The sequence below is a fragment of the Schistocerca serialis genome, chromosome 3, assembly GCF_023864345.2.
Source record: "Schistocerca serialis cubense isolate TAMUIC-IGC-003099 chromosome 3, iqSchSeri2.2, whole genome shotgun sequence".
NCBI classification, from domain to species: domain Eukaryota; kingdom Metazoa; phylum Arthropoda; class Insecta; order Orthoptera; family Acrididae; genus Schistocerca; species Schistocerca serialis.
In genome coordinates, this window is record NC_064640.1 from 251,430,333 (window position 1) to 251,454,663 (window position 24,331).

At 44.8% G+C, this 24,331-nt stretch overlaps 1 protein-coding gene across 1 annotated transcript in view; it reads right to left on the reverse strand.

The window, feature by feature from the left end:
- LOC126470000 (baculoviral IAP repeat-containing protein 7-like) overlaps positions 1-24,331 on the reverse strand; it is a 102,685-nt gene that overhangs the window by 65,167 nt on the left and 13,187 nt on the right. The window contains exon 3 of the mRNA XM_050097464.1: positions 1,980-2,144. Coding sequence (XP_049953421.1) covers positions 1,980-2,144 — 165 coding nt within the window. The remainder of the gene's footprint in view (positions 1-1,979; positions 2,145-24,331) is intronic.

Genomic DNA, 24,331 nt, shown 5'->3' on the forward strand with positions numbered 1-24,331 from the left:
GCAAATAGATTGAACCACCCTTATTCTGCCATTACAAACCTGCAATAACACAATTAAAAAAGAATTTACTGAGTCAGGCAACTTAATGCAATGACATCTAGCAGCATTTTTGGGACAGGTAAAGATGATATAGTAAACTGAACAACAATATGAAGACCTGTTAGTGTCCCATGTTTGTGCTGAGATTTTTCACAATTTTCAGCAATTTTATGCACTTTGTCTTCATATCTTTTAGGTGTTTTAACTATATTAACATCTTGTCACAGACAAGGCCCAGAAACGTCTCATATTCAATAAGATTTGAAATAGTGCCACCACTATACTGCAGTTCGTTAACAGCAAAACATGTCTCATTAAAATTTAGAACTTTCACACTAAAAACCTAAAACCAGTTTTCAGCCTATTCTTCCAGACTTCTGCTGATTAACTGCAGCTGCCCTGTTACATTTGTATAGCTGCAAAACATCACAAAAATCATCCCTGAAGAGTTGCTGTTGATGGCTATCGTAAATAATTTTATACTTTTCAGTCTTTGGTGGTAGATCTGCCCAAATAGGGTAGTGTGACAAGATATTTACCTCTGGTGGAACTATACTCCCCATGGAAGAACTGACTAATAATTCAAAGCTGTCCTCTAAGGATATATTTGAACCACAGGTCAAGGCCAATACAGCTCCAAGCAATCTTGACCCAGTGGTCTTGCTGCACAGTACATCTGCTAACAGTTTATCCTGAAAATTCTGTAACCATTGCAAGGTGATACCTGCAAATAGGAGTTTGTCAAACAAATCCTCAGCTGTACACAGGTAAGACTGCCTGTATTAAAAATTCACTGCATCCTTCTATTGTGTGTTTACCTCTCCAGAGCCCGAGCTCAAAAAAGAAAAGAGAATTATTTATTAAACTTATTCACGGCAGAAACTTCACACTATACTAAAGCAAGCCTTTGAAACAGTAATTATTTAAAAGTGACACTAGCAATGGCAAGCCACTCAATAATAGGATAATTTTCTTCAGTCAAATGATTTACAGAAATATGAAAATTCTGACAGAACACAATTACTATTTGTTACACAACTCATGACATATAGGTGTATAGTTAAGCAAGTTCCAGACTAACAATACTGTAACTTTCCATTACATCAAAGTATTCTTAATATTCCATGAAGATTTAGGATTGTACCTAAGAACAATGGCATCCTGCCACAAAATTTTGACTGGTAACCAATCTGTCTCAAATAGTGGAGTTCCACAACCGCTTACTGTTATTGTAGTTGTGAAAAATTTGTGCACCAACACCAGAAAGATTTAGGAAGATTGGCTAAAAGACCACCTTCTGCCCAAACACTGCACTTTGTAATTTGATCACCATACATGTAGGAAACAGAGATCAGAAGGCAGTTACAGCTGAAGTGACTAGTGTCTCCATGCAGCTTAGAAGATATTTTAAATAATTATATGTAAGCAAAAATTCATAATGTCCAATGAACAGCACACACCTTGCTTACTCACAGCCCTTCCCTTACAAAATAGCACTTCTAGGTATTTTTAACACTATTTTCACCAAATTTTACATCCCTTAAAAATAACACACAAATGACTAGGAACAATATTTATACCTTTAAAATCACAGTCCACAATAATTTTTTTCACATCATACCTAACAAAAGCTGCAAAAAAATTTAATGCTCTGTATCAGGAGGCAACATGAAACAGAGTCAGCACTATAAAGTATGATAACTGCTGATTAACTACATACATTCTTTCCTCTAAAAAACACTGACATGCTGAGTGTACAGAAATGCCTCAACATTTGCAGTAACTCCCAGACAGTGTACTGCATATTGTGGCAGTAAACTGCATATTGTGGCAGTAATATTAGTTGAAACTGAATTATTCAAACACTGGTTTCAATTTTCTGCACATTTATGTAAAGTGCACATGGAAGTGTGTATAGTCTGCTGCACATATTTACTTGCCTGTATAAAAAAAACCAGCTTCACTTAGTGTTTCAGGTTTTTGTTTCATGGAAATAGGCCAATTCTCATAGGTTTTCAGTCTTGAATCAATTGTGACAAACTCTGGCCACAAGGGCTTGGAACTATATGCAATTCCAAGCTTCTCCATAGTTTCTGACAAACCACCTGGAAAAAATAACTAGTCTGAGTAAAAACTGTAATAAAATAATACAAGGCAGGTCCCACATGAAAACATCCTCAACCAAGTCCTACACATTCAAACTGAGCATTAAATAGCACCATGTAAAGCAGTTTAGTGTGATGGATAGCTGCTAGCTACCTGCACAGACAAGTACAGACATTACTAAAAGGACATGTCAAGAATAACCTAATAATGGTTTATTAATAATAAACCCTCTTCCTTCAATTAATGCATTTTACAAGTTTTTCCCATCAATAGCTACAGACAATTAGCAATCACTTAAGTTTTCTGTGGCCTGAATCACAATATGTAAATTACACTGCGTGTCCTCTGTCTGAATCCAATGTTTAATTCCAAGTCTGCCTTGATTGGTTGGTGAGCTGTGTAGTAACAGATAATGTGAACTGCCTAATAATAACCACTGTGGTACTGGTGCACAAACTGGCCTTCAAATTGTTGAATTCTTTCCTCCTTGACTGGATTTTATTGCACTTTCATTAAACTAAAAAGTAAAAACATTTCCAAACTGATTGATGCAGGCAGTCAACTTGCTAAAATTACGTTGAAGATAGGTTCGAACATTTTCATAAGAAGACTAAGCACTTATCTTACTAGGCAGTTACAATTCACTACACAAAAAGTAGTCTTTTTGTTTTGAAATCTAAGTCTAAAATTTCTACTACTGATAATATTTTATGGTACTGATAACACTTTATGGCTAGTAATGCAGATGATACAGAGTCACTTTCCTACCTAACTGACTACAAAGTGTCAGAATCTGACCTTTTAACCTAGTGCTGCTGACACACATTTATTTTAGTTAACAACAAATATGGTTTACTGCTTACAGTTTATCTGCACAAGTCTCATGGAGACAACACAGAAAGGGAAGTAACAAATGGCCAATTTGGATTGGATTTCCTGAAAATTCAGCCCTCAGCACCCATACAAACACAATTAGCAAGGGTTTTATTTTGAAGTATTTAAGAAAATGAAAGATGTGTTTTAATTCCATTGCACACTTCCATGGCATTTTAATGTAAACTGTCATGATATTAACCATCAATCCAGAAACAAATAATGACACAAATGTTAACAGTTATATGAGCTGCTCAACATTAAAAGCTGAACAGCCAAGATTTCTACTTTCCATTTATTAGTTTATGTCCGACTTTTCAGATTACTTGTCACTACATTTTTCTATCAAATTAAGTACTACAAAAATAAACTTCATTCTATTAAAATTTGGCAGTGTAGATACAAGGCCAATAAGTGCAGCTGTGTATAAATAAAACCCTAGACAAATTTCCACAATAAATTATGCCAGATCAGATACAAATAGCCATTTGAAGACATACTGATTTAAGAAACTACAGCTTCTGTCTCCTGATTATGTGGTTGCAAATAAGAAGACATGCATGACCTGGGTTAAAGTTCAGAAAGAGGAAGTTATCCACAGACTGCCTTAGAAATGTAAACTGGGACTTCATTTATAAATATTACAGATAAATCATATGTTGAAATTTTTTAAATAATTTTTTTAAGACCTATATTGAGTAATGGTACTCTTGCTCATGACTGTAAAGTTAAAAAGCTTAAATGGTACACTGATGACCTTGCTGGTATCAGGGAAAATTTCTTTCACTGTACAGAACGTATAAAAGTAATAGCAAATCCGCAAATCTGACAGAAAAAAATATGTATATAAAAGCCAAATTAAACTTGTCAAAGCAAGTTGCCTATGAAGATTACATAGGAGGAGCTCCAAACATGTGCAAGGCTGCTTGGGATATTATTACATAAGAATTCACTTCTATCCAAATTTGAGACATTCTGATTGAGCCAGAACAGCTCGGTCAATGCTTTACTACTGCAGTACACGATTTAACATCGAAAATTATCCAGCCAAACATCAGCAACTGAGAGACTTTCTGATCAGCTTCCTGCAGGGCATGATATACATTGTGATCTTTTTACACCCACAAATTTTGTAAATTTCATTTCAAAATTTTCAGACTAATAAAAGCATTTACTGCTACTAACTACTTAACATGATGAAAAAGGACAATACACTTTATTAGCAAACTGCTTGCTTTTATTATGAATAAATGCCTACAATTTTGTGTTTTCTCTGACCAGACAAAAATTTCAAAGTTATACCTATATGCAAAAAGGAGAGAAGTATTTCCCTGAGAACTTCACACCAGTGTCTACTGCTGCAACTTATTCCAAAATATCTGAAGCAGTTTTTCCACATACATCTTAGTAACCACTTCCCCAGTCCTTTAAGTTGTTAATCAGACACCAACTGTACTTGAAAATAATACAGTCTGTTGAGCTGTGCTATTTGAGTGCTTCTTAGCCAAACTACAGTATTGTGGAATAAACATAACAGCAGAGGTAACAGATTCTTATCTGAACAGGAGAAGATGCGTCAATTATAAACAGCCATTCTTCCTTGCGGAATGTCACATCTCATGTGCCTCAGGGCTCTGCCCTTCAACCATTCTTCATTGTTGCAATCAATGATTCACCACATTATCTTGTGCTTCAGTCAGCTATCTGCTATACGGACAATACAGCTTTAATAACAGCATATCTACATACGTCAAGGTTACACCAGAAACCACAGGACAATCTCTCCTTAACACGTAACTGGTTCTAATCTAACAAATTACTGTCTTCACGAGAAAACATCACGAGAAAACTCAGGGATTTGCAGCTGGGACAAGCTAAAGATGTAAAATCAAATTCTGTTAAGCTGCTCAGAAAACATACTGATTCCAAGCTAAACTGGGAACCTCACATTAACCATGTCCACACAAAGATACCACAGGAGTCTTATCTCGTACAGAAATTAGCTGATCTGGTGAGAAATATCTTAGGATAGCTTACTTTGAACTACTTCAGTTTCATACCTGATGGGCTGTTGCTATGGGGTCACCCTTTTCATGTCAGGGATGCACAACTGATTCAGAAAAAGGCACTACAAATACAGTGTAGGGTTTACTACGATCAAAATATTGACAGTGATAAAAATATTTATCTATGCATCACTATATACAATAAAAACAACACACAGAGTTTAGCACCAGAGAGAACATACATGGTCATTACACCTGAAACAATACTAGTCCTGACTTTCCTGAGCATAGGCTGACAAAAACAAGCTACTTCCACACAGAGAACTACTCAAAAATGTTTAATGAATTGCCACTTTCTGCAGTCAATGTATCTCCCACAAATTTTAAAAGTAAGCTGTATGACTAGTTAATACACAATGCATTTTATAGTTTAAGAGAATTCTTGGCTATTTGGGTAGAAATTTGTTTTAAGATTATGACTGCAATTCAGCACAATATGTTAATGTAGGATTAATTTGTGAATGTACTGTGAACATACATTAATACAATTATTGCTATTTTATCATATCATCACTGTAACGCCTATTCCATTACATGTGGTAAAAGGCAATAAAGAATCTAAATCAGAACTAGCCATTTACAGTGCACCATGGAAAAGAGATGGTAATGAAACTACTCCCTGCAGTCCACTACAGTTGTCACTGTCCATAAATTGCACCCATTAATGCAGTACCTCTCGGGATAAAGACAATAAATGTTTTTATAACTTAACATAGTTAACCACTCTTTTTCACTCACCGCTATGTTGTTTTATTTAGAACACAGTGAACCCAAGATAAAAACTTTCCTCTTATCAACTCTGATTAAATGACTTCAATGTATTTACATAAAGAAACTGTCTCACTCTGCATATGAAACACTACGGAAAAACGTGAAATGTTATGCATACTAAGTATCTTCTTGGAATCAATAAAACTAACACTTCTGTTGTGTGCAAAAGCTGTCCCCATGGATTTCCATTAGAACTAATTTACCTATTAATGGAATGGCATCCTCTATTGCTGCACTTTCAGAGAAACTGATTACACATAGTCCATCAAAATAGTTATCTCTGATCAAGGTATTCATTTTCAATGTACCTGTCTTACAAAACTGCCCGATTTCATTATTCACATTACCAATAAAGTTAAAAGCTGTTAAGAGTACGGTTATACAAAACAGTTTAGCTAAATTTCAAGCAATGTAAATTCCCATTTACACAGCAATTACAAAAAGCTGTTAAAATGCTTCATTTAAAGTTCCTTATTCGTATAATGGCGCCATGGGTGTCCCCACAAATTTATCCAGGAATCTACAATTGCCATTTTCAGTATGTTACACATGAAATGGAATGATCACGTAGTCTCAGTCGTGGGTAAAGCAGGTGGTAGATTTCAGTTTATTAGTAGAATACTGGGGAACTGCAATCAGACTACGAAGGACATTGCTTACAAATGACTCATGCAGCCAGTTCTAGAATATTGCTCAAGTGTGTGGGTTGGTTGGTTGGTTGGTTGCTTGAGGTTAAAGGGACCAAACAGCAAGGTCATCAGTCCCTTGTTTCAAATAGACTCCATTCTACTAACGGGACATCTCAGTATAGTCAGAAAAATAAAACGGATAAAGGGGAAACGTAAAAGGGCATTAGTAAAAACAAATGAGGGAAGTTGGCAAGAGAACGAACCCAACACTATGCTGAAACAGCATAGGCAAGACCACCTGTGACTTAAAAGGTACAACTGCTATAATGCAGAAAGTACGTATGGGAACAGAAAAACTAACCAAGCCTTAAAAAGAAGGGGTAAAAACAGAGTAAAAGGGAAAGAAAAGAGGATTCCGGTCAGGGAGGTGAATCGGGAATCTCTGAACACTGCCTACAGTGGGAGACACCCAAACACTCACCGCCCTGCCCCAACACCAGAGGGAGATTAAAAACTTTAAAACTGAGAATAAAAACCACTCTCCCGGAGTAAACCTAGAACCAGAGAGACCATCCGGGAATCGTCAGCCAACATCAAAGGTAAAGTGTGGGGGAGTCTGTACTTAGCACGCAGAGCCAAAAGAAGGGGGCATTCAACCAAAATGTGGGCCACTGACTGGAAGGCTCCACAACCACATAGCGGGGGTGGCTCATCACGCAAAAGGAAACCATGGGTCAGCCTGGTATGGCCAATGCGGAGACGACACAGTGTGGTCGAGTCCTTGCGGGAGAGGCGAAAGGAAGAACGCCATGGGCCTGTATTCACCTTAATGGCACGAAGTTTATTAGACAGTGGAGTAGCCTCCCAAGAATTGGCCCATGACTGTGCAAAGTGGGATTTGATGTGAAGCCGTAAATCCGCTGCAGGAGGGGTTACAGAAAATGGGGGGTAAGTAACTGCTCCCCCAGCCAAACGATCAGCGAGCTCATTACCCGGGATACCCACATGGCCCGGGACCCATAGGAAGTCAATGGAACAAGCAGCACGGTGAAGATCAGCGAGATGGTCATGGATGGCAGAGACCAAGGGATGGCGCGAAAAACACCGGTCAATAGCAAGAAGGCCACTCATCGAGTCCGTACATAACAAAACGCGGTTGTGTTGGGATTGTTTAATAAAGGTAAGGGCCCGGGAAATTGCCATCATTTCCGCAGTAAACACCCCACATGAGGGTGGCAGTAGATGATTTTCCGTTCCAACAAAGGACGTGAAGGCATACCCAACATGATCAGCAGATTTAGAGCCATCAGTGTAAAAAACAACAGCATTCCGAAACTCCCATAAAATTTGGCGGAAAAAGGAACGGAACACCACCGGGGGGATGGAATCTTTCGGACCGCGGCGGAGATCCATCCGAATTCGAGGCCGAGGAACTAACCAAGGAGGGGTGGAGGGGAGGGAGCGAGGAAGACAGGACAAAGAAGGAAGCCGAAAATCACGGGTAAGAGACGCAAGGCGCAGCCCAACCGGTAAACCCGCCCGAGGGCGGGAGTCAGGCGGGCGACGTCCATGGTCTGGGAATAGGATAGAATAGGAAGGATGAGCGGGAGAAGAACGGATAGTAAGGGCATAAGACACCAGAAGCTGGGACCGCCGAACAGAAAGGGGGGGGGATCCCAGCTTCAACCAGGAGACTATCAACAGGGCTAGTAGGGAAGGCACCGGTGGCCAAACGGATACCACGATGGTGGACTGGATCCAGCACGTGCAGCGTGGAAGGAGCAGCTGAACCATAAACTTGACAACCATAGTCCAAACGTGACAGAACTAGAGCACGATAAAGACGGAGGAGGAGGGAACGGTCCGCACCCCAGGAGGAGTGGGCAAGGAAGCGAAGGACATTGAGTTTACGGAAACATCCTACCTTCAGGAGTCTGATATGGGGCAGCCAAGTGAGCTTGTTGTCGAAAAGAAGACCTAGGAAACGAAACTGTGGAACCACAGGCAATCTTTGTGCAGCGAGATAGAGCTCTGGATCAGGGTGGACCGTAGTACGGCGACAGAAGTGGACCACCCGCGATTTTAAAGGAGAGAATTGAAACCCGTGGGAGAGGGTCCATGCAGAGGCACGCCGTATAGCCACCTGGAGCTGCCGTTCTGCAGATGGCATCGAGGAGGAACTAACCCAAATGCAGAAATCATCCACATACAGGGCAGGGGCGACCAAGGGACCGACAGAGGCCACAAGTCCATCGATAGCAATGAGGAAAAGAAGGACACTCAAGACAGAACCCTGTGGGATGCCCGTCTCCTGGGTCCGTGGAGAACTGAAAGCAGTACCAATTCGAACTCTGAATGACCGATGGATCAGGAACTGGCGGATAAAAATCGGGAGTGGGCCCCGAAGACCCCACTGATGAAGGGTTAGTAAGATGTGATGGCGCCAGGCCGTGTCATAGGCCTTGCGAAGGTCAAAAAACACTGCAACCAAATGGCGGCGCTGGGAAAAAGCCTGCCGAACTGCGGATTCCAAGCGAAGCAAATGATCGATTGGAGATCGTCCCTCTCGAAAGCCACACTGGTAAGGGGACAATAGATCCCGAGATTCGAGGACCCAAGTGAGCCGACGGGCGACCAGCCGTTCAAGTAACTTACAACCAACATTGGTCAAACTAATTGGCCGATAGCTGTCAACAGATAGGGGGTTCTGACCAGGCTTAAGGACAGGAACCACAATGCTATCCCTCCACTGAGAAGGGAAGTCACCCTGGAGCCAGATACGGTTAAACACCCGAAGAAGATGGTGCCGTTGTGGAGCACTGAGATGTTGAAGCAGCTGGTTATGAATGGAATCTGGGCCAGGAGCCGTATCATGAGAAGCAGATAGAGCAGAAAGAAATTCCCATTCAGTGAAAGGTTCGTTGTAAGATTCTGACTCACAAGTGGTGAAACATAAGGTGACAGCTTCAGCCTGCTGTTTTTGATGAAGGAAAGCAGCTGGATAGGAGGCCGACGCTGATGCCACTGCAAAATGGGTCGCAAGATGTTCTGCGAGAACTAATGGGTCCGTACAAATGCCATCTGGGAGGTGAAGGCCTGGGAGGGTGGACTGCCGATGGCAACCTTGGAGAGAGCGAAGTGTAGCCCATACCCGTGACAGAGGGACAGTGGAACCAAGGGAAGAAACGAATCGTTCCCAACATATCCGCTTGCTCTGTTTGATTAAATAACGGGCTTTAGCGCGAAGGCGCTTAAAGGTAGAAAGGCTGGCTACAGATGGGTGCCTCTTAAAGTGTTGCAAAGCTCGACGGCGATCACGGATGGCAATGGCAATGGCCGTACTCCACCACGGGACTTGCCGACGACGAAATTGTCCAGATGAGCGCGGGACAGCAAGGTTAGCAGCGCGAACAATCGCGTCAGACACGTCACGTAGGACGTCATCAATACAACCCGACAAAGAGGGAGAAAACTCGACCTGTGCAGTATATAGAGGCCAATCGGCGCGGTGGAAAGACCAACGAGGTAACCTCTCCATCGGGGAGCGGGAAGGGAGCGTGATAATCAACGGGAAATGGTCACTATCACAAAGGTCGTCGTGTGGCGACCAGTGTAATGAAGGGAGGAGAGAGGGAGAAGAAAGAGAAAGATCAATGGCAGAAAAGGTACCATGACCAGCACTGAAATGAGTAGGGGAGCCATCATTAAGAAGGCACAGGTCGTGGTCTGCAATAAATTGGTCGATAAGAAGACCTCGTCTAGATGGAAAGGCACTGCCCCACAAAGGATGATGAGCATTAAAATCCCCAAGGAGGAGGAAGGGAGGAGGAAGTTGCTGAAGAAGGGTGGTTAAGGCAGCAGGTGTAAGAGTCCTGTCAGGAGGGAGATAAAGATTGCATACTGTGACTGCAGAGTCTAAGTGGACCCTAACAGCAACTGCTTCCAATGTAGTTTGGAGAGGAATCCACGTGCTAGCAATGTCTGTACGGACCAACGTACAAACGCCACCAGAAGCCCGCAAGGGTCCGACCCGATTTCGACAGAAAACACGGAACCCACGGAGGGTCGGTGAGTGAGCATCAGTAAAATGAGATTCCTGGAGAACCACACAAGCTGCTGAGTAGGACGAAAGAAGGGATTTCAATTCCGGAAGGTGACGATAGTAGCCATTACAATTCCATTGGAGAACCACAGAACGATGGTTTAAATGAGGGCTGAACACGCTAAATCCAGTCATACCGCCGGGTCCCCACCTGTCACCGACAAGGAGGGGGCGACATCCATAAACGACAGGTCAGAATCCGGTTGTGAAGCCGGGGAAGGGACCTCCGGTGACACCAGAGGCTCTTTGTCCCGGGACTTATGTTTCTTCTTCTTTTCAGGCTGAGATCGAGGAGGGCTGTGTGGCATAATGGAGCCAGCTGCAGCAAGATCAGGAACAGAAAGAGACCGGGCGACCTGGGGGCCGACAGACCGCGGCTCTCGCGGTCGCCGCGCTGCAGCAGACCTTTGACCTGGAAGGTGCCGGGAAGGGGCATCCCGGGAGAGGCGCCCTTGACCGGCAGACGCCGAAGGAGTGGGACACTTCTCCGGCTGGGGAGGGGGAGCGGCGCCCAGAGGAGAAGGTGTGGGAGCCGCAGGGGAGGGGGGAAGGAGAGGGGTCCGGGACGGGGGTAAGGAAGGGGGAGGAAGGGATGAAGATGTAACCAAGGCGTAACTAGATGTCATGGACACAGGGTGCAATCGTGCATATTTCTTACGGGCCTCTGTGTAGCTTAAACGATCAAGAGACTTATACTCCTGTATCTTTTTTTCTTTCTTATAGACTGGGCAATCTGCTGAACGTGGAGAATGACTACCATGACAATTTACACATACAGGAGGGGGAACACAGGGACTCCCCTCATGGAGTGGACGTCCACAGTCACCACAGAGAGGGTCCTGGGTACAGCGAGAAGACATGTGGCCAAAACGCAAGCACTTAAAACACCGCATAGGAGGTGGGATGTACGGCTTCACATCACAGCGATAGACCATAATCTTAACTTTCTCAGGAAGGGTATCCCCTTCAAAGGCCAGGATAAAGGCACCAGTATCAATACGATTATCTTTAGGACCCTTCTGAACACGCCGAACAAAGTGAACACCCCGCCGTCCGAGATTGTCCCGAAGTTCCTCATCAGTTTGAAGGATGAGGTCTCTGTGAAAAATCACACCTTGTACCATATTTAGAGACTGGTGAGGGGTAATGGACACGGGAATTGTGCCAAGATGGGTACAGGCACGAAGGGCCGCAGATTGGGCAGCCGAAGCAGTTTTTATCAGTAATGAACCCGACCGCATCTTGCTCAGGGAGTCCACTTCGCCGAACTTGTCTTCAATGTGTTCCACAAAGAATAAAGGTTTGACACTGGTGAAAGTATCTCCATCAGTCCTGGTGCAAACTAGATAACGGGGGAAAGGTTTTGCCCCTAGACGACGGGCCTGACCCTCCTCCCAGGGGGTAGCCACGGAAGGGAAGGCCGAAGGGGCAAGAGAAGCAGCACTTGAGGAATCAGTACCACGCAGAGAGACGGCCGCAGAAGAGCGGCCAGAGGTTTGGACCCTTATGCGTTTCATCTGCATAGCGTCCGCCCTGATATCACCCACTCCGATCAGGGGCTCTCCTCACGGGCGCCACCCAGCCACAGCAAGAGCCGTCTGGCACGGCGGCCATTGCCGGGAGTTCCGATGCTCCAGGATGACGAGCAACCACTCCAAGGCATGCATGAGGAGGTCACAGCTCAGGTATCAGAAGTGTGATCCCTGTGTGTTCAGGGGGCTCAACCAAAAGGGTACATAGCAACCCCACCACACGGGCTGGCTACCGTGCTGGCTATGCACCCTAGCATCAGACAACGACGTAGAAGAAAAGGTGGAATATACTAGGAGGGCAAACGTCGGAGACACTAGGTAAGGTGCTCTTCCCCAAATGGCTCACACTACGGAAGAGGAATTTTGGAATGGAGGTCAAACCCCAGAGGGGGACCAAGGAATGCCAAAAGGAGGAGATGATTACGCAACAAAGCCAGAGTGTAAAACCAACAGAACCAGGAGGATAGCGGGGGCCAACATAAGCAAGGACACCAATAGAGGGAGAGGAGAGGGCGAGGGGAAAGGGGTATGGAGGGGAAAGGAGAGGAAGGGAAAGGAAATGCAGCCCGGGAGAGAAAGAAGGCTGCAATGGCTCGGGGCCCCGTGCTCGCCACGCACGTATCCACGAAAGAGTTGTGGACCCCCTGGGGGGTCAAGTGTGTGGGACCCATACCAAATAGGACTAACAGGGGGATACAGAATGTATACAGAGAAGGGCAGCACAAATGATCACAGGTTTGTTTGATCCATGGGAGAGTCAGAGATACTGCAGAGAATGAATTCAAAGACTCTTCAAGATAGACATAAACCATCCCAAGTATGTCTATCAACGAAGTACCATGAACCGGCTTTAAAGGACTACTCTAGGAATATATTACAACCCCCTACGTATCACTCACATAGGGATTGTGAATATAAGATCAGAATAATTACTGCAGGCACAGCGTCTTCAAACAATCATTCTTCCTGCACTCCATACGTGAACAGAATGGGAAGAAACCCTAGTAACTGGTAGAATGAGACATACCCTCTGCCATACACTTCCCAATGATTTGTGTAGTATAGCTGTAGATGGCTAATGCCATAGAACTGTCTCGCATCAGCCACATAATGACATAACTGGTAAAATGAGGTGTATAAAGGAATCACGGGAAATCACTTATAGAAGTGTATGAGAATTCTGTAATTAACGAAAACTCTGTACTCGAGATTCCAAGAGGGAAAAGGGGGGGGGGGGGGGGGGGGGTGTAAGGGAGTAAGTGCCCCTTGTTGCCACCTCTCTCTGCAGACTATGAATGGCACTGTGGGAAGAAGCAATGTTATTAATTTCTATTAAACCATGGCCTCAACTATATTTCCTGTAGTGAAATTATTCTTCTGACCAAAACAAAGGTGCAGTGGCAGGTTTTTTTTTTTTTTTTTAATTTAGTCTGGTCTATGGGCAATTTCACAGTTCACTAAATTTAAGGAAAACAATCTTAAAATTCTGAATTACAGGTTTGTCTCTTCTTGGCACGTGACTCACAGAAAGTACCTGTAATCTTAATTTAGTTTAATATCCTCAACTGATGCTGGAAAGGAAGTTCCTTGAAGGTTGTTTGCTAGAGTGGAAAATGTGAAAATCTGAGGGCACAAGATGAGTTGAATAAGGTGGGTGGCAAATGACTTCCCAGACCCAACTCCTATATCATTACGTTTGTCAGTCTAGCAGAATGCTGGCAGGCATTATCTTTGATTAGCATCACTTCACACAGTCTTCTTTGCCATTGTCTTAGGACTGTGATGATTACACCTCAGCAAGCAATTCCTAGTACACCACATGGTCACTGTTCCACCAGATGCGTAACATTATCTTTTGCGGATGTGTACAAGTCTTTGTGCAGGGAGTTGTTGCTTTGTTTGGGTTCAACCATTCCTTTCTTTCCCTTATGTTAGCATGAAAATACCATTTCTGGTCATCAGTAATAATGCAGGATGGTCAACATTGTTCCAAGCCAATTTGTGACAAGCAAGCAGAGATGCCCATATGGCCACCTGTTGGTTTTCATGATTTTGGCTTATCGTTGATCATTTTAGATTCATGTGTGTAAACTATTTTCATCAAACACAGAAGGTCTTCTTGAACTTTGGGAGTCACTAATGTCAAAACGATCCTCTTCAAAATGAATAAACTATTCTTTTGCTGTGCTCTGTCCAATGGCACTATCCCCATACCTGGTGCATATGTTTCTGGAGGGCTCTGCAGTCAGCCCTCTATTGAATTAACAGAAGAAAGTTGGAAATGTTCCGATTTCATTACTTGACATTCCATTTTCTGGCATCCACAGTTCCACTCACTACCTCCAAATGACAACATGTAAAATCAAATAGCAACAGTGAACTATCGTATGAACAAAAAATGACAGTAAATAAACCTATAGCAACTGGAATATGAACACGCAAAACGAAAATTCTACGATCAAATAATTTATGGGTTTGCTGCCGGGTGACATCGTCGACCACTGCCGATATCACACCCTGCCATTCTCAAGGAACAACTGCAAGGAGGAAGCAATGTGCAAGGGAATTAAATACCTCCGTCCACAGAGGAGAAACAAGGAAAATACCACACATAGAACAAGTAACCCCAAAGTCAACACACAACCAAAGATAACCAACATCAGAAATATCGATAGTGACTTAACAGGTGAGGTAGCCCTAAATCTGTCCCTGTGTTTTTTGATAAGAGACAGAGCCAGATTCCAAGCAGCAGTTAGAAAAAATCCACCACCTCTGTTTATAAGGTTGCTTGATAGTTTGATTTCAACAGCTTCCTTAATGACACTATCCCAATAGCTGAACGTGCAAGACAGAATCTCGGAGTTGTTTTATTCCATAGGATGACTAGTGTCAAGGCAATGTTCTGCAATAGCGGATTTGCTCGGCTGTTTTAAGCATGTGTGACACTTATGTTCAATACACCGGTCTTCCACAGTCCTGATTGTCTTTTTTTTTGTTATGGTTTTAGGGCACAAAACTGCTACGGTCATTAGCGCCCAGTCTGTGGCTTAGGAAAAGGCAGAAATGGGAACGAAACTCAAAAAATTGGAGAAACTAAAAATAGAAGGAAAGCTTAAAAAACCACTATAGAAGGGGGTTGGTTGTCCCCAAAAAGAGCTTCAAATGACTGACGTCATCTCACTGGCACTAATAAACTTGAGAACGCGAACGGCTGAGCGCGTCATCTGCTAAAATTGAAGATATATCAGGCGACAGCTGGAGACGGACGCATAACGGAGTAAAAAAGGAGCACTCAAGTAAAAGGTGTCTTACCATCCACAGCTGAGAGCAGTGGGGACAGAGTGGGGGAGGATCACCACTTAAAAGATGTCGATGGCTAAAAAGACAGTGCCCTATCCGGAGTCTAGTTAAAATTACCTCCTCCCAACGACACGTTCGGGAGGAAGAGGTCCAAGCACAGGGAAGACCTTTCACGTCCCACAATTTATTATTGGGAAGTGTCGACCAATGTGCATGCCATAAAAGAGTAACACGACGACATAAAACACTCCGTAGATCGGCGAAGGGAATCGTGCGAATAGCTGACTGAAGAAGAGAGACTGCAGCCTTGGCTGCTATATCGGCCGCCTCATTTCCACAGATACCAATGCATCCTGGGATCCAGAGGAACGCCACAGAGATGCCCCCCCAAGTGGAGCAAGTGGTGGCAGTCCTGAATCCGGTGGACCAGAGGGTGGACAGGGTAGAGAGCTTGGAGACTGAAGAGAGAGCTGAGAGAATATGAACAGATAACATACTGTATCCGCTGATGGCGACGGATATATTGGACAGCCTGGAGAACAGCGTAACGCTCCACAGTATAAACCGAACACTGGTCGGGAAGCCGAAATCGATTTGGGGTGTCGCCAACAATATAGGCACTCCCTACACCTAACGATGTTTTCGAGCCATCAGTGTAAATAAATGTGGCTTCCTTCATTTGTGCACATAGAGCAGCAAATGTGCGACGATAAACAAGTGAAGGGGTACCATCCTTGGGAAATTGACGAAGGTCACAGAGCAGGCATGTCCGGGGACGGAGCCAAGGCGGTGCTGTACCCCAAGTTGTCAAGAGGGTTTTAGGAAAGCGGAAGGAAAGAATGGAGCAGTTGATGGAAGCGGACTCCCAGTGGTAGTAGGGAGTACCCTAAATCCAAAGAGGTGGCGTCGAAAAAAGTGTCATGGGCCGGATTAGCAGGCATGGAAGACAGATGGCTAGCATAACGACTCAGAAGGCCTGCTCGCCAATTGGACAGCGGAGGTTCAGCAGTCTCAGCATAAAGGCTTTCCACAGGGCTGGTGTAAAAAGCTCCAGACACTAAATGTAATCCACGGTGGTGGATAGTCGAGATGCCGAAGAATAGACGGCGGAGCAGAGGGGTAAACTATGCTTCCGTAGTCCAATTTCGAGCGCACTAAGGCGCGATAGAGGCAGAACAGGACCACTCGGTCCACTCCCCAGGAGGTACCATTCAGGACATGGAGGGTGTTGAGGGATTGCAGACAGCGAGCCGAAAGATAGGAAACGTGGGAGGACCAGCACAGTTTCCTGTCAAACATAAGACCCAAGAATTTAGCGACATCCAAAAACGGAAGGTTGACAGGTCCTAGATGTAAGGAAGGTGGAAGAAACTCCGTACGACTCCAAAAATTAACACAAACAGTCTTACTGGGAGAAAGGCGGAAGCCTGTTTCGATGCTCCAAGAGTGGAGGTGATCTAGACAGTCTTGAAGACGTCGTTCAAGAAGGCTGGTCAATTGAGAGCTGCAGTAGATCGCAAAATCGTCCACAATGAGGGAGCCCGAGACATCAGGAAGGAGACAATCCATAATTGGATTTATGGCAATGGCAAACAGTACAACACTTAGCACGGAGCCCTGGGGTACCCCGTTTTCTTGGGAGAAAGTACGGGAGAGAGTAGTGTTCACGCGCACTTTAAATTTGCGCTCTGCCATAAATTCGCAAAGAAAAAGGGGCAGCCGACCTCGAAAGCCCCAAGAGAACAGCGTGCGGAGGATGCCTGTTCTCCAACAGGTATCATATGCTCTCTCCAGATCAAAAAATATTGCTACTGTTTGGCATTTCTGAAGAAAATTGTTCATGATATAAGTGGAGAGAGCAACAAGATGGTCAACTGCAGGACTCCAGCCACCAAGCTAAACGACAATTCACCATACGCTCCAAAACCTTACATACACTACTCGTGAGAGAAATGGGGTGATAGCTAGAGGGGAGATGCTTGTCCTTTCCAGGTTTCAGAACAGGAACGACGATAGCTTCCCGCCATCGTCTGGGGAAAGTACTGTCGGTCCAAATTCGATTATAAAGGCGAAGGAGGTGACGCAGACTATGGTATGATAAATGCAGCAACATTTGAATGTTGATACCATCCGGTCCTGGGGCGGAGGAGCGAGAAGAAGAGAGTGCATGTTGGAGTTCCCGCATGGAGAAAACAGTATTGTAGCTATCGCAATTTTGTGAGGAGAAAGCAAGAGGTCGCACATCCGCTGCACATTTCTTCGGGAGAAATGCTGGCGGGTAATTTGAAGAGCTTGAAATCTCAGCAAAGTGTTGACCCAGTGAGTTAGAAATTGCGACGGGGTCCACTAATGTATCACGCACGACAGTGAGCCCAGAGACCAGGGAGAAACAAGGCGCGCCTGATAACCGTCGAATCTGAGTCCAAACTTCCGAGGAGGGAGTGAAGGTGTTAAATGAGCTGGTAAAGAAGTCCCAGCTTGCCTTCTTGCTATCAGGGATGACGCGACGGCGCCGCGCAAGGAACTGCTTAGAGCGGATACAGTTGGCCAAAGTAGGATGGTGTCTGAAAACGCGAGGTGCACGTCGCCGCTCACATATTGCGTCACGGCATGCCTCGTTCCACCAAGGAACTGGGGGGGGGGGAGGGGGGGCCGGGGCAATTCGGAGGTGCGAGGTATTGAACGTTCCGCAGCTGTAAGAATGTCTGTAATATAAGTGACCTCATCATCGACGCTAGGAAAGTGACGGTCATCGAATGTCGCTAGAGACGAGAAAAGTGTCCAATCGGCTTGGGCAAACTTCCAGCGTCTCAGGTGCGTATATGGCAGTTGTGGCTGCAATCGAAGGACACATGGAAAGTGGTCACTCGAGTGTGTATCAGCAAGGGCGAACACTTCAAAGCGCCGAGCTAGCGGAACAGTACCGACTGAAAGGTCCAAATGAGAGAAATTTGTCGTGGAGGCAGACAAAAATGTACGGTCCCCAGTGTTGAGGCAAACAAGATCCGCTAAGTGGAAGACGTCTAGCAATAGTGAGCCATGTGGACAAGGATGTGGAGATCCCCAAAGCAGGTGGTGGGCATTGAAGACCCCAACCAGCAAATAGGGGGGTGGAAGCTGACCAAGAAGATGAAGGAGATCAGCTCGTGCCATTGGTGTGGACGATGGAATGTATACAGTACAAAGAGAGAATGTGTATCCAGAAAGGGAAAGACTGACAGCGACTGCTTGGAAGGAAGTGTTTAAGGGGAAGTGTTTAAGTGGGTGATGGAGAGTATCATGGAGAAGAATCATGAGTCCATGTGCTGGAGTGCCTTCAACAGAGGGGAGATCGAATCGGACTGACTGAAAAGGGGGGAAAACAAAGCGGTCGTGGGGACGCAGCTTTGTTTCCTGAAGACAGAAGATGACCGGCGAGTAGGATCGTAAGAGGATCGTCAATTCATCCCGATTGGCTCAAATGCCGCGGATATTCCAATGGATAATGGACATAGGGTGGACAGAAAATGGAAGAATGTGACCAAGGTTGCCCTCAACTCAACGACTGCTCAGAGCTTGCAACCGACAGCGTGGAATGGCACTCAGCCGAAGGCAGAAGATCCTGATCCATAGGTTGTTCAGGAGCAGCTCCTGCCACCGGCAATCGGCCGCCAGCAGTGCGCCTCGGCGACACAGAAGACGGCCGAGGGCGGTTACTGCCAGGTGGTGCTGTAGATGACACACGCCTTGGCGGAGGAGGAGAGGAACCGAGTTTCTTATTAGCCTTCTTGGAAACATGATGTTTAGATGATTGAGGAACCGATGGTTGTGAAGTTTGGGTACGTAAAAAATCTTCACGAGTATGCTCTTTTTTGGAAGTCCGGGTGTCTGACTTTTGGGATCGAGATTTAGCAGAACCCGATGAAGGGTGAGCCATAGAGTGAGCAGGCGAAAGTGGGGAGGTTGAACGGGCAACCTTTGCGCTGGCCGATCTGACGACCGTGTCACTAAAGGTGAGATCACAAGTCTGTGTGGCCGCCTTCTTTGTTGGCCAAGGAGAGGCAAAGACAGTGCTGTATTTTCCTGTCTGAGGCACAGTGGGCTTTCGACTGGCGAATAATTTTCGTGCAGCAAAGGTCGACACCTTTTCCTTTACTCTGATTTCCTGAATGAGCTTTTCGTCTTTAAAAATGGGGCAATCTCGAGAGGAAGCAGCGTGGTCACCCATACAGTTGATGCAATGAGGAGATGGAGGTGGACATGCACCCTCATGGGCATCCTTGCCACACTTAACACATTTGGCCGGGTTGGAACAGGACTGGCTGGTATGATTGAACCGCTGACACTGATAGCAACGCGTAGGGTTTGGGACGTAGGAGCGAATGGAAATTCTCTCATAGCCCACTTTTATGTTTGATGGGAGTTTAACTCTGTCAAATGTCAAGAAGACAGTACGGGTTTGGAACGATGTTTGTGTCAACCCTTTTCATGACTATAAACAGCCGTTACACCCTGGTCAGAGAGGTAGTGTTGAATTTCCTCGTCCGGCAATCCGTCGAGGGAGTGTGTATAAACGACTCCACGTGAGGAATTTAAAGTGCGGTGCGCTTCCACCTGGACAGGAAAGGTGTGGAGCAGTGAAGTATGCAGCAATTTTTGTGCCTGGAGGGCACTGACTGTTTCTAACAACAAGGTGCCATTTCGTAATCTGGAACAAGACTTTACAGGACCTGCAATTGCGTCGACACCTTTCTGAATAATGAAAGGGTTGACCGTGGAAAAGTCGCGACTTTCGTCAGACCGAGAAACAACAAGGAGCTGTGGCAACGATGGAAGAACTGTCTGAGGCTGAGACTCAGTGAACTTACGCTTGTGAGCAGACATAGTGGAAGATGAGGAAACCATTGCGGAAGAATCCCCCATGATTACCGGCGTCTCCGATGGCGCGCTCCTCCTTGTGGGGGCCGTCTCTGAGGGCACTCCCACCTCAGGTCACACCTCCCGAGAAACGGACAGAGGGACCAATCGGCACTTTCGGAAGGTATCAGCTCGGGTAATCACCCCTCCCTGGGCCTGGCCGTTACCAAGGGGTACGTACATGTCCTACCTGTCTACCCGGGGCGGGGAATTACGCGTTACCCCGTCACCGGCTACGCATGGAAATGCATGGGTCGGCCTTCAGACACACACAGGGAGGAAAAAAGAGAAACGGTAAAACAAAGAAAAGGAAAGGAAAGAAGAGAGGTCTCAAACGCCACAGCGGAGAAAAGGGTAAAGAGAAGAGGTAAGGAAAAAGGGAAGGACAAAGGAAGGCTGAAGACTTGCAAGCAGAGAAAGCGAAGAAAGCGTTACACTTTCGAGTGTCCGTCTCCGGACGTAGGCACAAAACATACTCCCAGAGGGGCAGAAAGGGAAGGAAAGAGGTGGTGGTGAGGGGGGGAGGGGGGGTGGGGCGAAGATGGGGGATGGGGAAGGATGCGGAAAAGGGAGGTATGCAGCCCGGAAAGGAAGGAGGGCCACATTAGCTCGGGGTCCCGTGCTAGCTACGCACTTATCCACAAAAGAGTTGTGGACCCCCTGGAGGATCCTGATTGTCTGACCAATATATGACATGCCACAACTGCAAGTAATACAATAGACACCAGCCTTACACAAACCAAAATCATCTTTTATGGACACCAACAGGGCCTTAATCTTAGAAAGTGGTCAAAAAACACATTTCACATATTTCTGCAAAATATGGCCAATCCTGTTAGAAATGCTTCCTGCGTAAGGCAAAAAGGCCATAGACTTAGGTGCCACTTCGTTGCTATCATCACTCACCCATTGCACACAAGGCTGATAACTCAACGTACATTTGATCTGCCCCTCACTATAACCATTCTGACAAAAGGTGACTTCGAGATGTGATAGCTCAGCTGCCAAACTTTCAGGGTCTGAGATAACATGGGCCCTGTTTACCATGTACTCCTTCACACTGAGCTGGATGGTGCCAACTAGCAGGTACAAGTCAGTGTGAGTAGGCTTCCTATAAACCGAATGTCCCAACATTCCATTAGTCTTCCTTCTGAGCAACACATCAAGGAAGGGAAGGCATCCATTCTTTTCCACCTCCATAGTGAACTGAATATTCAGTTGGCTTGAATTCAGGTATTCAAAAAAACAGGTTTAAATTCTCACTACCATGAGGCCAAACAAAAGTATCATCTACACACCTGGAAACAACATGCAGGTTCAAGGATGCTGACTCCAACGCACATTCCTCAGAGTCCTCCATAAACAAATTGGCCACAATAGGTGACAACGGGGTTCCCATTGTAACTCCATCAGTCTGTTCGTAGAGCTGACCATTGAATAAAAAGTAAGTGGAAGTCAGCACATGTCGAAACAAATTTGTTAACTCTACACCAAACTTAACCTCAATTAGCTGCAACGAATCAGAGAGAGGAATGAGAGTGGATAGAGAAATCACATCAAAACTGACTAAAATATCAGAGTCTTTCAAACGCAATCCCTGCAATTGACGTAAGAAATCTGCAGAGTTCTTAATGTGGTGTTCACACCTACTCATTAGTGGCCTCAACAAACTAGCAAGATGCTTAGCTACACGATATGTCGGAGCATCAATATTAGGAACAATGGGCCTCAACGGGACAGCCTCTTTATGGACCTTAGGGAGGCCATATAATCTAGTTGGTACAGCACAGTAAGAATTAAGACTCTTGATGGCCTCCTGTGACAAAGAATGTTTCTTCAGGAGGTTATTAGTCTCTCTCAACACACTTAGTAGGGTCAGCACCAATATTGCGATACACCAAATCAGAAGCTGAAGCGCCTGCTTTACGTTTACTCAGAGTCGATCCTGATGTTATTTTACCTGCAGACAAGGGAAATGCCACGGTTTTGTTGAATAAGCACAATTACATTCAAAAGATGCAGTGACTACTTTCCGATTCGGTGTATCGCAAAATTGGTGCTGACCCTACTAAGAGTGTTGAGAGAAAGAACTTTTCTTTAGGAGGTTATTAGTCTTTGTCACAGGAGACTATCAAGAGTCTTAATTCTTACTGTGCTGTACCACCTGGACTATATGGCCTCCCTAAGGTCCATAAAGAGGCTGTCCCGTTGAGGCCCATTGTTTCTAATATTGGTGCTCCAACAAATTGTGTAGCTAAACATCTTGCTAGTTTGTTCAGCCCTCTAGTAGGTAGGTGTGAACACCACATCAAGAACTCTGCAGATTTCTTACGTCAATTGCAGCGATTGCATTTGAATGACTGATATTTTAGTTAGTTTTGATATCATTTCTCTTTTCACTTGCATTCCTATGATTTGTTGCAGCTAATTGAGGTTAAGTTTGGTGTAGAGTTAGCAAATTTGTTTCGAAATGTGCTGACTTCCACTTACTTTTTATTCAATGGTCAGTACTACAAAGAGACTGATGGAGTTGCAATGAGAACCCTGTTGTCACCTATTGTAGCCAATTTGTTTATGGAGGACTTTGAGGAAAGTGCCTTGAAACCTGCATGTCTTTTCAGATATGTAGACGATACTTTTGTTGTTTCGCCTCATGGTAGTGAGACTTTAAACCCGTTTTTGGAACACCTGAATTCAATCCACCCCAATATTCAGTTCACTATGGAGGTGGAAAAGAACGGATGCCTTCCCTTCCTTGATGTGCTGGTCAGAAGGAAGACTGATGGTACACTGGGACATTCGGTTTATAGGAAGCCTTGTATCTGCGAGCTGATGGTTGGCACCATCCAGCTCAGTGTGAAGGAGTACTTGGTTAACAGGGCCCACATTATCTCTCACCCTGAAAATTTGGCAGCTGAGCTATCACATCTCGAAGTCACCTTTCGTCAGAATGGTTATAGTGAGAGGCAGATCAAACGTGCGTTGCACTATCAGCCTTCCATGCAACAGGTGAGTGATGATAGAAATGCTTCCTGCGTACGGCAAAAAGGCTAACAGGATTGGCCATATCTTGCAGAAATATGATGTGAAATGTGTTTTTAGACCACCTTCTAAGATTAAGGCCCTGTTGGCGTCCGTAAAAGATGATCTTGGTTGGCTGGTGCCTATTTTATTCCTTGCAGTTGTGGCATGTCATACATTGGTCAATCAGGACTGTGGAAGACCGGTATATTGAACATAAGCGTAGCACACGCTTACAACAGCCGAGCAAATCCGCTATTGCAGAACATTGCGAACACTTGTCATAGTATGGAATAAAACAACACGGAGATTCTGGCTTGCATGTCAAGCTATTGGGATAGTGTCATTAAGGAAGCTGTTTAAATCAAACTATCAAGCAACCTTATAAACAGAGATGGTGGATTTTGTCTAACTGCTGCTTGGAATCCGGCTCTGTCTAAAAAAAAAACCACAGAGGGACAGAATTAGTGCTACCTCACCTGTTGATTAATAGTCACTATCGATATTTCTGATGTTGGTTTTCTTTGGTTGTGTGTTGGCTTTGGGGTTACTTGTTCTATGTGTGGTATTTTCCTTGTTTCTCCTCTGTGAACTGAGGTATTAATTTCCCGTGCACATTGCTTCCTCCTTGCAGTTGTTCCTTGAGAATGGCAGGGTGTGCTCCTGCTGAAATATCGACGGTGGTCGACGACGTCACCCAGCAGCAAACCCGTAAATTATTTGAACATTCAATTCGTAGGAAAAAGTTAAGGTCTCACGAAAACACTATGAACTTATGCACTAACCTAATACCATACAGGAAAGAACAATCTCTTAACTAGAGTACTCCCAACATCCGTTTAGAGGTAAGTCTCAATGGTGTCATTTTACACTTACATTTCAAAATTATCTTTTTTTTTTTAATTAGTAAGCACACCTGTTGTGTACTGAAACAATAATTTATATCTATTCCCAGAAAATATAAATCTTAGTGCAAATATACATGCGTGTTAAATC